The 14,150-nt window shown below is 32.2% G+C and overlaps 2 protein-coding genes across 2 annotated transcripts; both read right to left on the bottom strand.

Annotated features, from left to right (window-relative positions):
• Window positions 1-5,672: 5,672 nt before the first annotated feature.
• Window positions 5,673-6,793, bottom strand: LOC112748458 (protein NONRESPONDING TO OXYLIPINS 2, mitochondrial). Its single transcript, XM_025796690.3, has 3 exons — window positions 6,323-6,793; window positions 6,097-6,215; window positions 5,673-5,998 (listed from the first exon to the last, which is right to left on the bottom strand). The coding sequence occupies exons 1-3, from the start codon at window positions 6,457-6,459 to the stop codon at window positions 5,991-5,993; spliced, it is 264 nt and encodes an 87-aa protein (XP_025652475.1). The 5' UTR covers window positions 6,460-6,793; the 3' UTR covers window positions 5,673-5,990.
• A 304-nt stretch (window positions 6,794-7,097) lies between these two features.
• Window positions 7,098-12,874, bottom strand: LOC112748457 (WD40 repeat-containing protein HOS15). Its single transcript, XM_025796689.3, has 14 exons — window positions 12,575-12,874; window positions 11,883-12,028; window positions 11,248-11,761; window positions 10,547-10,641; window positions 10,398-10,444; window positions 10,081-10,231; window positions 9,505-9,568; window positions 9,194-9,352; window positions 8,961-9,082; window positions 8,670-8,744; window positions 8,448-8,501; window positions 8,268-8,341; window positions 7,843-7,917; window positions 7,098-7,648 (listed from the first exon to the last, which is right to left on the bottom strand). The coding sequence occupies exons 1-14, from the start codon at window positions 12,633-12,635 to the stop codon at window positions 7,429-7,431; spliced, it is 1,857 nt and encodes a 618-aa protein (XP_025652474.1). The 5' UTR covers window positions 12,636-12,874; the 3' UTR covers window positions 7,098-7,428.
• Window positions 12,875-14,150: the final 1,276 nt, after the last annotated feature.

Consider the following 14,150-nt stretch of genomic DNA (forward strand, 5'->3'; position numbering starts at 1 on the left):
AGATTTAAAATTCGCCACTTTTGTCCCCTTTAATTGTCTTTCGTGTAAACTGTCCACTTCTGGCAAAGACAACGAAAAGAAATATAAGCGAATATAATTGTATGTGAACAATGCAAACTATATATACTATAAGCATTAACTAATGTTTGTGAAGAATTTAGACTAAAATATATTAACATTACACTAGAAATAGTTACGTGTCTTTCATTTAAATTATGTGCATAATTCATTCATAAAATTTATAACAGAGATTTTAAGATGACGCCATATTTTTCTCTTTTCTTCTTTTTTCTTTTGAAATTTTTTATCTAAACTATGGGTTAGTTTGAATTACCTTTAAAAAAAATATTTTTTATTTTTTTAAAAGATTTTTTAGAGACAAAAATTATTTTATATTTGAATAAATTTTTTTAAAAGAGATTTCAAGTATTAAAAATATATTTTGCTTTTACTAATATTATTAGTTTTTAAAAAATAAATAATTTGTTTTTGTAATAATATTTTTTTAAAAAAATTATCTAAATATTTTTAAAATTGAATAAAAAAATTCACTCAAAAAAATCAATCTAAACTGATCCTAAATAAAATAAAATCTATATGAACTAGATTGTTTCAATTTGAAATTTATTACATATGTGTTCTATTTTATAATTTATATAAATTGCTACAGATTTATATGTTAAAGGACAATGTTAAAACTGTGAGTAAATTGTGATTCTCATCGTATGCATGCTTCTGTAAAATACATTATTTGTCACGTTGTGTTAAAATACATTATAGTAGTATTCTTAATAAATCATAACAAAATAGTATAATTTATGAAGAACGATCCTACCCTATAATTGACATATATATAAAAAATTTCAGTTTGGGTATTTAGTCAATATAATTTATCAACTCTTTTTTTCCTGGACTCTAACCTGATGAGAATCGAAAGATCTAAATAACGATTCAAATTAAAAAAAAAAAGTATTCTAATAATATAATACAGTAGATTATTAGAGAAATTTAATACGAACAAATTAAAAGTTCAGCCATATATTCTAACTCAAAAAATAAATAGATGTCGCCATAAGATTGTCAAGTCTCAATAAAAAATAGATATTATTCAAAGGTAGAAATTAATTCACTGTAATTCGAATTAGAAAAATTCCATTCAACATAAATTTATGGGGTGAAATTATTTTAAAATTAGAAAAAAAATTGAGACAATACTACAAAATAAAAAATCTTATTAAAAAGATAAATTTAGAGTCAAATAATTTAAATCTAGTGATTAGAATATAACTTTCTTTCATCCAAAGTTTAGAAATCAAACTCAAAAAAAATAAAATTTGGCAACTAAATGGTAAGAATGGTAAAGTGGTTACTTCTAATGTTAGAATTGCTTCTGTGGCATATTTTAAAGATATCTTCTACTCTTCTTAGCTATGAGAATTATGAACCTTTGTTTATTGACTTTGAACCTAAAGTTACAGTTTTTATGAACCGTAGATCTCAAAAATCAGTGACTATGGAGGAAGTAAAACGAGCTATATTTAGTATTTATCCTCAAAGTATTCTAGGAGATATGACATGACAACAATTTTTTTTTTCAAAACTTCTGGAACATTATTAGTGGTGATGTATTTCAAATAGTTAAGAGTTTTTCTTAGAGGACAAAATTTTAAGGGGTTTTAACCACCCTCAGAAATCAAATCTACCTTATTCCCAAATTCCTTAGTTAAATATATGACTAAAGTAAGACAAATAAATATGTCTTCAGTCTTTTACAAGATTATTTCTAAAGTCTTTGTGCATAGACTTTAAGGTATAATGAATAAATTAATTAGTTCTACTCAAAGTACTTTTTATTAAAGATAGATTAATTTCTAACAATATCTTAATTGCTCATGAGTGCATGCATTATTTGAAGAACAAAAAATGAGAATTTGAAACTAAAATAGCACTAAAGTTGGATACGAGTAAGGCGTATAATAGGGTGAAATGCTACTTTTTTTTGTTTATATTGGAGAAGTTTGATTTTGACTCCTGGTAGATGTGAATTCGGGAATTAGTAACAAGTGTTTCTTATTCTGTCATTGTGGAAGGACAATTCTATGATTTTTTCAAACCAAATAGAAGTATCCGCCAAGGAGATCCTCTATCTCCCTATTTTTTTTTTTTTCATTTTCTATGTAGAAAGTTTATCCTTCTTGCTATACAAGATAGAACAAAACAGACTAATTCAAGATATTCAAGTTCACAGACGATGACCCAAAATCAATACCTCCCATTTGCTGATGATTCTATCAATTTTTGTAAAGCTAATCCTGAGACATGTTCAAATATTTTGAATTTGTTAAATTCTTATGAAAGCATCAATCGACAGGGGGTTAATCTTAATAAATCTATTGTATTCTTTAGTCACAACACTCACTATACTATTTGTAAACATTTTGCTAATGCTTTGAATATTGATTATATTGGGATTCAAGATAGATACCTTGCTTTACCTTTTATAATCTATAAATTTAAAATGACTACTTTTAACATTATCAAAGAGAAGGTTTGGAAGTGAATCAAAGGGTGAAAACATAATGTTCTATCTTCAGGTGGAAGACACGTATTGCTTAAAGCAGTGGATAAAACTATTTCTATCTATACATTGTCTTGCTTTAAGCTATTGATGATTTAATTTAAAAAATCACTCTTTATTCTCACAGTACTAATGGGGCAAAAAAGGTTTTGAAAGGCGTATGCCTTGGATTACCTGAGATATTATGATTCGGCCAAAGAAAGAATGGGGCCTTGATTTAAAGACCTTAGAGTTCATAATTTGACACTATTAGACAAAGAGTTTTGGAAACTTGTAACATACTCTACTTCTCTATTATTCAAAATTCTAAGGAATAAGTACTTTAGAAATAGTAATATTTTAACTGCAGAAACTAGAGTCTTATCTTATTAACTGAGTTGTGGATACTGAAGAATACATCTGAATCTTTGAGGCCCTCTGTATCCTTTAGTGGTTCCTGAAATGCCAAACAGACAGTTTATTTCCAATCTTGTTCTACGAGTTAAAGATTTAATTACCGAAAATAGGAATTGAAATTAGCCTCATTCGAAAATTATTTTTCCAAGACCTTGCGGACAAAATTCTTTCCATTAAAATTCATGTAATATTGACAAATTGCAATGGAATTTAAATAAATTCAAACATTATGATATTGCTTTAGGTTATATAATTAGTTACCAATGGAAGTTGAACATGCCTCACAAAATTAAGTTCTTTATATGAAAAGCTCTCTATGTCCACTTTTCAGTTCTTGCCTAGTTTCATTGCCGCTTTCCATGTACATCGCTAATATGTTCCTGCTGTCAAAAAGCAATGAAAATGATCACCTATTGTTTGTTCCACTATTCTACAATTAAAGAAGTATGGTCTCAAGGTTACCTTTGAGATATGCTTCTCTCAGACTTTTGTCGACTTCTGATCATAGTGGATTGTAGCAATGGAGATGACTAACCCATGTTGAAGGATATTGATCAGAACCCTCAATTGCTTGGCATTATTTGTTGGCACTCTTGAAAGGCTCACAATCAGTTAATTTTTGAAGGCTTTATTTCGATGTCGTCTGCCATCCTTACATTCTCTATCAAATTATTTTGAGAGATTCAGAAAACACCCATCTTATCTCACCGAGTCCTTAAAAAAAACTTAGTTTCATTCAATTCAACTTATTATTTTTTCTTGTTTTAGATTCTTTTTAGTTTGTTCATACACCGTTAGATTCTTCTAAATTCTTTTTGAACATCTTTATATTTTATTTTTTAAAATTAGTAAAATATAACCTACTATCTTAAAAAATAAAAAATAAAAACCTTTTTATTAGTATTTTCATTGCGACATTATCACTTTATCAGGTACCTGAACCCGAGGCTATTTTCTGGAAATTTTAGTATGTCAATTGTCAGAAGGAATTTTGGAAATGTAGGAACAAATAAAACCAGGAACAGAGCTTATCTAAATCTACAGTGATAGACAAGAAAACATGAAAATTTAGTATCCATATCCTCAGATATCATGACGAAATCATATATGAAGAAATAAATGGCAACCAAGAAAAACATTAAAAAAAGGGGGTAACGTTAGACCCCACTAATAATTTGAGTCGTGTATACTTTCTGTACGGGTTTTCCAATTCATATGTATGTATTCGGAATAAAACAATATATTAATTGTGAGTATAAAGTCTAAAGAAATTGTTTTGGTAAGGCCAGCAGCCACCCTTTAGACCTCTTTGTCAAACATTGAAGTCTGACTATCACTTGAGCATCACATGGGTGATTGCTAGTGAGATAGAGGGCACATTTTCAGTAAACAAAGCATTCATAACTGGCAATCTTTTCAAATGATGCAAAGAATTTAAGGATCTTGATAGACCATCAGGCATAAGCCATACATTTTGTAAAAAACTGAAGTGATCGATGGGACTTGGGAGTGTGTTTACAAATTTTTGTGACTCCAAAACTATTGCTTGTATTAGTAACATCCCATTAGTTATGGTAAACAGCAATTAAATAGATATTATTAAAACACTATATATTTTTTTTAGAAAAAAGAATGAATGGAAGTGATCGTACATTACAAACTTTAGATAAAGTCAAATTACAATTTCTAAACTTCTTTAAATTCCTATTTAGGTGAAGATGCCAAAACCTTCTTAACTTTCTAAAGACTGGTAAACAAAGAATAAAAATCTTATAATTAAGTTTATTTTTATTGTTTAAAAGACCCAAATAGTTTCAACTTACAATATCCCCCAGGGTAAATATATGTAAAAAAATGTATTCGATTACCTATTCTTCTAAATATAACGGGAGTTAAAATTTTTTTAATATAAATATTTTTATTTTTAAAATACTTCTCATTATATATTTTTATGAAAAAATATTTTGAAATTTATAAGATCTAAACTCAAATCCTTTCAGTTAATGAATAAAACGATGAATTAAGAGACATTAATAATGCCTATTAATAGATTAGTTCCTACAATGCTTCTAGAAGAAGTTACAGTTCCCTGCAACGGGTTAATGGAGCAATTGGTGACACCGAAGCGTTATTAAGGCGCCAAATTATTACCGAGGTTCACAACTTACAAATGATCTATGATATGCAGAATACATTACAACAATTGGAATCCTAAATTGGGTGAGCTTTGATAGAAATCCCAAAGCCCTGCAACAATACCCAGTTCTTACATCAGACTTCACATAAAACCTGTACACTCTAGCTAATACTATTGAATCCCAATCTTAAATAGGGATCGCCATAAAGCCTTTTAAGTTGAAGAACCAAGCAAAGTAAGCGAAGGTATGTAATTTTGGTATATTCTTAGGAGTTCTTTCCTTTGATTTACTCCTTTGCTAAGAGAAACTAGTGCACCCTTGTCTAAGTGTCAGAATAAGCCTAGTGTGCTACACTAGAAAGCAGCAATGAAGAACCATTATCAACTTCGATATAAGGTAAGATCATAAGTGCCTTAATCACCAAATCATTTTAAATAAGTGTGGAACTACTCAAAATCAACAGAAACCAATGTGCATTAAACATTATAAATGGAAATCACTTCCTAGCATATTCAAGCAAGACCATAACTAGAATTTGTTACAGAAATAAGGACAAGATATACTAGAAGATTAGCTTACTTGAATTATTTTGCTCAAACAATATACCACCAAGCTAGCAACTAACTACAAATCCACTTAATTTCAATACGTTTTGAGTTCTGGACCACGAAAATATCATCTAATGAAAAATCTAATACATAGCAAAAAAACAAAGTATATGGTAGAATCCATCAAGGTCACAACTCAAACAGTTTTCTGAAAGAGAAATGAATAAATGAAAAAGAAGATTCCTGCTTCACACAGCATCAGCCATCACCACCTATATACTTGGAGAAATTCATGTGATGCACAATTGGTGCCGAATCCATATGGTCCATTCAAGTACCTATCGCAAAACGCATGAGCAAAAAAACATGAACACTTTCTGCAAGAGCTGAATCACGAGATATATGGCGATATAAGAGTGAAGTGAGTAATAAGTACCCTGAGACAATTCACAGCAAGCGCGCGATTCGACGGAGATGTGGGAAGTGAAGCGAGCGGCGGCGTTGACGCTGTGCAGCGGCATAAGCGACTGCGTACATCCAAGTGCTCCGACATTCCTTCAAAATCAACATTTGAATAGAATTAAGAAAAATAAAATAAAATTGAATAATTGACGAAAAAAAAAATGAAAAGAAAGAAAAAGAAATAGGAAATGATAGCATACCTAGGGAGGGTGAAGAGGGGGCGGCGAAGAGAAGGAGAAGAAGAAGGGCGATGGATGCGAGGGACAGAAGAACGGCTTGGTATGGTTCTGATGGCGGAGATCAACGACCTCGACAGCGATCCGCAGCGCCATGCCATGGCTTTGCTATGTGGAACTGGAAGGAACTCCAACTAGGTACCTATATAGGGGTTTTGGCACTGAATGCCGAAGGAGCTAAACCCTACTCTGGTTTACAGACTTGGGTCAGTTCTAGCCCATATTTGAATGGACTACATAGCATACTAGCCCACACCAAGATCAATAATTATTCTGGAAGAGAACAACATTTTTTTCATCTACTCAAATTGTTCCCTTTTTTTTTTTTTATCAAAGATATATTTTTTTTTTTTTACCAAAGATAGGAGATTCGAACCCGCAACCTCTTAATTGAGTATGAGAAGACTATGCCATTTGAGCTATAACTCATTGGCCTCAAGTTGTCTCCTTTGTTTTGTGAAACTTGTGTTTCTTTTATATCATATTAATTAATTATTAATACATCATAATTCTCATAACTAATGAATGAATGGATAACACTTAACAGGATAAGTATGTTTTGTCAACATTAATATTTAAACTGAGGGAGAAAAAAAATCAATGGGAGATGATTTAAAAATTTTAAACGGAAAAAACAATAAATGATTTAAGTTTTTCTCTTTTCTTCTGGTCACAAACCAATAGTACTTTCAAACGGATAAATAGCAAGGACCAATAAATGGGATATAAGATAGCAGTGTTTACGCAGAGGGGGGAATGTAGGGGGATGCTGGTAGCATTATATTTTCAACAAATATACAGGCGAGTGCCATGATTATACAGAGGAGGTTGTCTAACGAAACCTATACAAAGTATTCAAGAATGTACCCCTACGACTACGAGTTACTTCTTAATCTAACAAAGACTTGGCATCAAATTACAACAGGATCCCAGAACATGAGTTATTACTAAACTATGGTTAACACGGGAAACCAAGCCCTTTCAAATTACACTTCCAAGTCCCCATCTAAAGATGGGGAAAACAAAGAATTTGATCAATTAGCCAAAGCCAACTTGTGTTGCTGAGATTCTTACATTCTGAAATCCAACACACAGACAGTATTACTTGCAAAACATGCAGCGATCTTGTCACCCTCCTTATTCCAGCACACCTCAAAAATGCCTCCATTCCCATTGTATGTCTTAACGATCTTGCCGTCCTTCAAAGACCATATGTGCATAGACTTGTCAGGAGAGCCGCTGGCCAGATACTCGCCATTGGGACTGAATGCAACGGAATATACACGATCCCTGTAGATCCATAGAAACAAGTTGAAATCATGGGTTAGAACTTTTGTAGAAGCAACCTACCTACCTCCTTTCCTAGGACCGAAGTATTTTCTAAGGGGGGGAAAAATCCCAAGTGTATATTATAAAATTAAAACCAATGTTTGAAACGGGCTTGACATAACCCAAATATATTAAGCAAAGAAAAAGGCTTTTACCTGTGTCCGTTCAAGCTATAGACAAGTTTCCCAAGTTCTACATCCCATAGCTTTACAGTTGTGTCAAATGACGCACTGCACAAAAAGGATGACTACATAGTTTTAAAATGAACCCAGCTTAAGTGAAATGCATTTTAACTCTAGAAAGATAAAACATTCACTGACTAACAGTAGAGTGCGATATGAAAGGAATTAAATCAATTTGAATCAGTAGCATGCAAAAATGTACACATCATTCACAGTTAGCACTTAGCAGTGTACAGGTACAAGGCATTCGGAGCAACCACAACTTCAAACAAACACACGCAGAGGTCACTAAGACTAAGGAAACACACAGTAAACAAATTCTAATTCCAGGAAATCAATAAGAAAGGCTTGCAAATAAATCAAAAGCAAAAAAACTTAATTTTAGCAAGAACACATACCTTGCCAACAACAACTTTTTATTAGGGTTATTTGTACCGGTACCAGTGGGGCTCCATCTGATAGTATATATCTCCTACAAAACAATTATCTAGTTCTCTCAATAATCTGCACAGCATTGAAGTCAAATGGAAGCTTAACATAAAATCTTAAATTGAAATATAATAAAAACAAATCATTACCTTGGTATGTTCTCGAAAATCATGAAGATACTTATCGTGTTTCGTACTCCATATCTACAAAAACAAGAAACATCAGAGTACAAACACATTAGTTTCCAGATGTTCCAGCAAAATGACATACTTGTCTCATAAGTGTACTATAAGGTAAACATTTTATTCCAAAATCCTACCAGTGGAAAATGTCATTATGCAACAAACAATTAGAACAGTTATAAATATTACCTTTGCAGTGATATCATCAGAACATGAGGCCAGCAACGACCCGGTTGGATCCCATTTGACACAATTAACTTCACCCTAAATTTGCAGAAAGGTCATTTGGTCAGTGGTCACCACGTAAAACACCAACAGAAAGTGACCCAACCAATCTATATAGTTAACCCTGCTAGCTGGTTTAAATAGATTATCAACAAAGTACATGATGAATCCTACTCCCTCGAGGATAGTATAATCATCGGATTGTAACTATCGGTGTATACTAAAACTCTTTTGAAGTTTGGTCACAATACAAACCTGATGGCCAGCAAAACTTTTTACAGGGCGATTTTCACCAATCTTGCAAACATATATCATGGTGTCAGTAGAGCTTGTCGCAAATGACACATTGTTGCGCCAGTCAACATCAAGTGTTGGGCCTAAACAACATATCAATCCCAAAATTAAAAATATAAACATGGTCAGGGTTACCTCAACTCCCTATTTAGACAATTCTCCTTTGTTAAACAAGTTATATTCAATATTTATACCTGAATGAAAGTCAAATTGTTGTTTCCATTCCGCTGCTTTCACATCCCATACAATGGCAGTCTTATCACAACTTCCAGTAAGAATATAATCACCTTTCTTATTCCATTTCAAAGAAAATATGGGTCCCTTGTGTTTGCTTAATGTACTCCGCAATTCACCTGATCAAAGACATTGGCACATAATCAAAATAGTATTAGTCAATACTCAAAAGAGCGAATTCAAACACAAATCAAGCCTTTGACGTCTCCCCATCTAATCATATGAATCTCAAAGGAAGTATTGCAGTGTATTCGTATGGAAGACATCCCACCATTAGTAGTCCAAATTCTTGCTTGCCCATCGTATGAACCAGTAGCAAGTAGTGTCCCATCTGACTGCATGTCAAACAAGAAAGATCAAGATCTTGATAGGATTTACATAAAGTTATGATTAAATACTGCAAAGAATACTTATCCAAACAAAAAAATGCTGCAAAGAATACTTGTGAATTTACATCTCAGTTGCATGAATTATACTTAAGCATATGAAAATAAGTGCCGCAGGCCACAGGGGACCATCATGCCTGAACTATTATGTACACTAAACTCAGGAAGAAAAAAATTGGCAAGAAAATTATAAAGCTCCATATATTTCTTAATTTTTCACATAGCTCCCTTATGTTTTTCAAAACCTACACAAACCTCTGAGAAATATATTAAACCCACATTGAAAGACACAATTTTCCTCATAAACTTTCCCTGTTGAAAAGAGGCTGCTGTGGGTTTGAAAATGATAAAATAGCATGTGGAAAAAAGCAGGGAACTAGAGGGGAGGTTGAAGTAGCTACTAATGCCCACTACCCATCTTGGATTCAAATCAGATTATCAAAATACGTAATCAAACTCACATTCCAATCAAGTGTTGTGACATCTTTATTCCTTTCATTTGTTTTACCCGTCACATGCCTCAACACCAACGCATTCAATGGGCCGTTCTGTGAAGTAGATTTGGATTTCCCCTCTGGCAGTGTCCAAATACGAGCCGTTGCATCCCCGGAACTAGAAGTTGAAAATGTCAATAGTGAAGTGAATTTAAGAATTGTGAGTCTTGAAATGGAAAGGCAGAATGAGCAATGTTTTCTACATCAACTATAATACATACTGCATCATCATGATCATATTTTATGCAGAAAGAAAATTAGTCACTCATGGAGAAGACATTTACCCCGAGGCTAGAAGAGATCCTGCAGGACTCCATGCACAAGCACACACCTAAATTGATCGTAAACAAATCCATTAACAGTCAATCTAACAGAGGAAACAGGTAATGAAAACAAGCTTTCAAACAAACAAAGCATTTATGAAATTCTTCACCTCTGAGGTATGCCCTTCCAAAATTGTCACTTCTGTTCTAGAAAATTCACCTGGTGGAGATGTTGATGTTGTAGTAATATCCATTGGTTCTGGTCCTGTTACAGTGAATGAAAACTTCATTACTCCAATACTCCTATAAAGGAAGAATAATAATTGAAAGGGAAAACTAGTTTGCAATTTGCATTCTCTGCTCACTTTGAAAGGACAAGTTTGGGAGCAGGGGAAATCTAGTGTGGCAAACAGTTGCAGCTAAACATAAGATACTTCATTTAGAAATCCCCAAAGGAAATAAAATGTAAAATATTATGCAAAGATAATCAGGATGTTGAACTAAAGACATAAGCCAAAAAGGCATGACCTGAAAGAGAAGATTCCTAACCTTGGGCATCTTCGGCTAGCAATAATTTATTGAAATTTGAAATTGAATAAGAAGCAGCAAACTACAAGCGTTTAGTGAAACTATACTGAAATTTATAATCTCATCAGTTATTACACCAGCATTCTGCAGTTACCAGCGATCAAATGACAATATTACAAGAAAATATGTTCATCCGTTCTTCCTTACCCAACATAAGGTTATGAGATGTATGCATAAAAATAACACACCTACTTCACAAGAAATGCTGAACATGCAACAGAGAACAATTTTTTTATTTTTTATCTAAGACAATGTAAATCAATTCTGCTGGGCAAATGATTACCTCCAAATACTCTAATCTCTTCTTGTTTTATAGTAACCTTATCTACTTGATCTGCACCCATTTCTCTACCAATGTGATTTTCATGCGGCCGTTCTCGGTCTTTATGAGTTTCTACCTTTTCTTTATCCTTTTCCCATTCTTTCTCCTTTTCACGCTTTTCCCTCTCTCTATCCTTTTCGAATTCTTTTTCCTTTTCACGCCTTTCCCTCTCCCTATCCTTCTCGCTTTCTTTCTCCCTTTCACGCCTTTCCCTCTCCCTATCCTTTTCGCTTTCTTTCTCCCTTTCACGCCTTTCTTTCTCCCTATCCTTTTCGCATTCTTTCTCCCTTTCACGTCTTTCCTTTTCTCTTACCCGCCTACGCTCACCTTCATGTTCCTTTTCGGATTCCTTATTTCTATCCTTCTGTTGTTTCCTCCTTCTTTCACTTATCATTTTCCTTAGTTCGTGCACATCTTTTGTGATGAGATCCATAGGTTGTAAGAGTGAAAAATCTTCATCCACATCTGCATCACACTGGCGGACTAATTGTGAGTAACATGAAAGAAAACTTAAAAACATAAAAGAAATCCACTCAAACAGATGACAACAATTCTGACAGTGAAAACTACAATACCAAACCAAGAAAAAAACTCACATTACTAATGTTGGCTTCCATCTCCAAGTACTGTAGCCCCTTCTGAACAAATGTAACAAGAGCACCGGGTGGTACTAAACTTCCATCAATGGGGTTTTTGTTAATACTAGCCTCATATCCAAATGCAAAAGCTGAGTGCGTAAAACCTGCCGTTGCAACACACAAGGTTCATGGTATGGACATCTCAGAAAATATTGATGAAAAACCTTTGCTTGCTCAGTGACAACAACAATAATCATAAATAATAGTAACATTATTATAGAATCAGCCTCATAAAACCTCTATCAGAATCTAGAGGATGTCATAGTTCAAAAATATAAATTGAACTGTGCTTTCAGAACTATAAGATTAAGTCTCAAACACCAAATTCAACTTCATCAACAGATCTAACCAATTTCGGTTCCTCTTTCTAAGTTTTACAGAAAAGCACATATTAAAATATAACAATAATAATTGGAGCTCCAAATTCCCCCCATATAAGGTTTGGTTTCAGTGCAGTAGCTAAACCCTAATCTGGTGGTAGCAGCAATTGTAAGCGCTTGAGTAAGCTCAAACCGTAAACAATCGAAATTCGTCTAATGCTCTAAAACCCTGGCACCTCATGGAACAAAAAGGGGCAAAAAAAGGAGGAGGACTTCATGGTACAAAGAGAGAAGAAAAGAGGTAGGAGGTAGGAGATAGAAGAAAGGTACCTGATTCTTGAAGGTAGCGAAAGACGAGATAATTGAGCTCAACGGAGGTGACGGTAGTCATGGTGGGAGAAGAGAAAGGGCTAAGCAAGCATGAGTTATTGGCAGAGAAGCGTTGCGTGCCGTCGTTAGCTACGTGCTACGGCGGCACAGAAGAGAAGGCAGGGGATTTTACAATTTTGCAATTCAGAATGAAACTGCAATTTTCTCTCTCGCCGTTCCGTTTGGCTCTCTGTTACTACTACTTTTTCCCGTCCGTTTATGCTTCTTAGCATTTTATCTGCACCAGCAGTTTTAATTTCTATTTTTTATATATATTTAATATAATTGATTATTTTATATTTTTTACCAATATTTTAGAATAATAACCTAAATAGTTGTTCAATATTTTAAGTTAATTCTAGAGTCTAAATCCTAAAAAAATCTTTTTAATAAACTATTTTATTTAATATTCCAATATTTTAACAAGAAACGTAGTGTTGATAAAAAAATTATTGGAGATCTATTTAAAATATTATTTTATTTAAAAATTAAATTTATTAATTAAAAAACCTTTTTAAGAAATTAAAGAACATATTTTATATGATACGAATTTGTATAAAAAAATAGAGAATTAGATAAAAAATCAGAAATAATTAAAAAAAAATTCTTAAGATTAGAACTAAAAAAAATAAATTTTCTATTACATTATGAATATTTCGCATTATTATATCACACTTCTATTTATAGTATAATTTTTTTATTAGGCTAGTCCAAAACTAATTCTATTATTAAAATTAATAAATTAATATATATTTGAATTTATTTAAATATTAATTAATTCGGATTCTGTATCTAGATTTTTTCATTTGGATTTATTTCTTCATTTTGTCGTAAACATTAATAATTTACCTTTTCTCGGTTAAATCATTCCACTTTAGTTTATAATGTTTATTTTTTTTAATTAACAACGTGATATCAAATAAAACTTTTTATATTTTTCAGTTTAAGTAATTTAGACGTACATATTTTAAATAAATAATATATATTTGAAAAACTTTGGTTTTTTATTCTTAAATATCTACATTTAGAATATTAAAAGTGCGTGTTCTTTTAAATATATAAAAAAATTATTATAAAATAACAATGTTTAACTTACAAATCATTAAAAAATGTGCCAAAAATTCCCCAAATTAAGTTTGCGAGTAACATAAAAAAATTTAATAAGCTGTTTAAACAAATTTCCTTATCAATCAATACTATCATAAAGCCTATCTGAACTGACATCATGCCATTTAACATAATTTTTTTTTTTTTGAAATAAACTAAACAAAGAAAAACAAAACAAATAAAATAAAGAACTGCTTAAATAGAGGGATAGTCTTTTTTAAGACTACTCTTAAACTCCTTCCAAAGTGAAAGAAGCTCCACATGTGAAAGTTGTAACTTCATTGCCATCTTTGCCTGCCACTGTACTTGCATCTCTCATAATCAAACGAAAGTCAACACGCCAATTCCAATGCATGATATCTCTTATTTTAAGCACAAATGGATCAATAAACTAAAAACCATCTTGAGTAACAAGATTAAATGCTTCCAC

This window comes from Arachis hypogaea, chromosome 15 (assembly GCF_003086295.3).
Source record: "Arachis hypogaea cultivar Tifrunner chromosome 15, arahy.Tifrunner.gnm2.J5K5, whole genome shotgun sequence".
Lineage (NCBI taxonomy): Eukaryota > Viridiplantae > Streptophyta > Magnoliopsida > Fabales > Fabaceae > Arachis > Arachis hypogaea.

Excerpts from the sequence above, each read along its gene's own strand:
- LOC112748458 (XM_025796690.3), bottom strand. The coding sequence starts at position 6,459 with ATGGCATGGCGCTGCGGATCGCTGTCGAGGTCGTTGATCTCCGCCATC. Across the intron at positions 6,216-6,322 it reads CCCCTCTTCACCCTCCCTAG|GAATGTCGGAGCACTTGGAT; the intron begins GTATGCTATCAT and ends TTGATTTTGAAG.
- LOC112748457 (XM_025796689.3), bottom strand. The coding sequence starts at position 12,635 with ATGACTACCGTCACCTCCGTTGAGCTCAATTATCTCGTCTTTCGCTAC. Across the intron at positions 10,445-10,546 it reads TGGAAGGGCATACCTCAGAG|GTGTGTGCTTGTGCATGGAG; the intron begins GTGAAGAATTTC and ends CGATCAATTTAG. Across the intron at positions 8,745-8,960 it reads AAAGTTTTGCTGGCCATCAG|GGTGAAGTTAATTGTGTCAA; the intron begins GTTTGTATTGTG and ends CTGCAAATTTAG.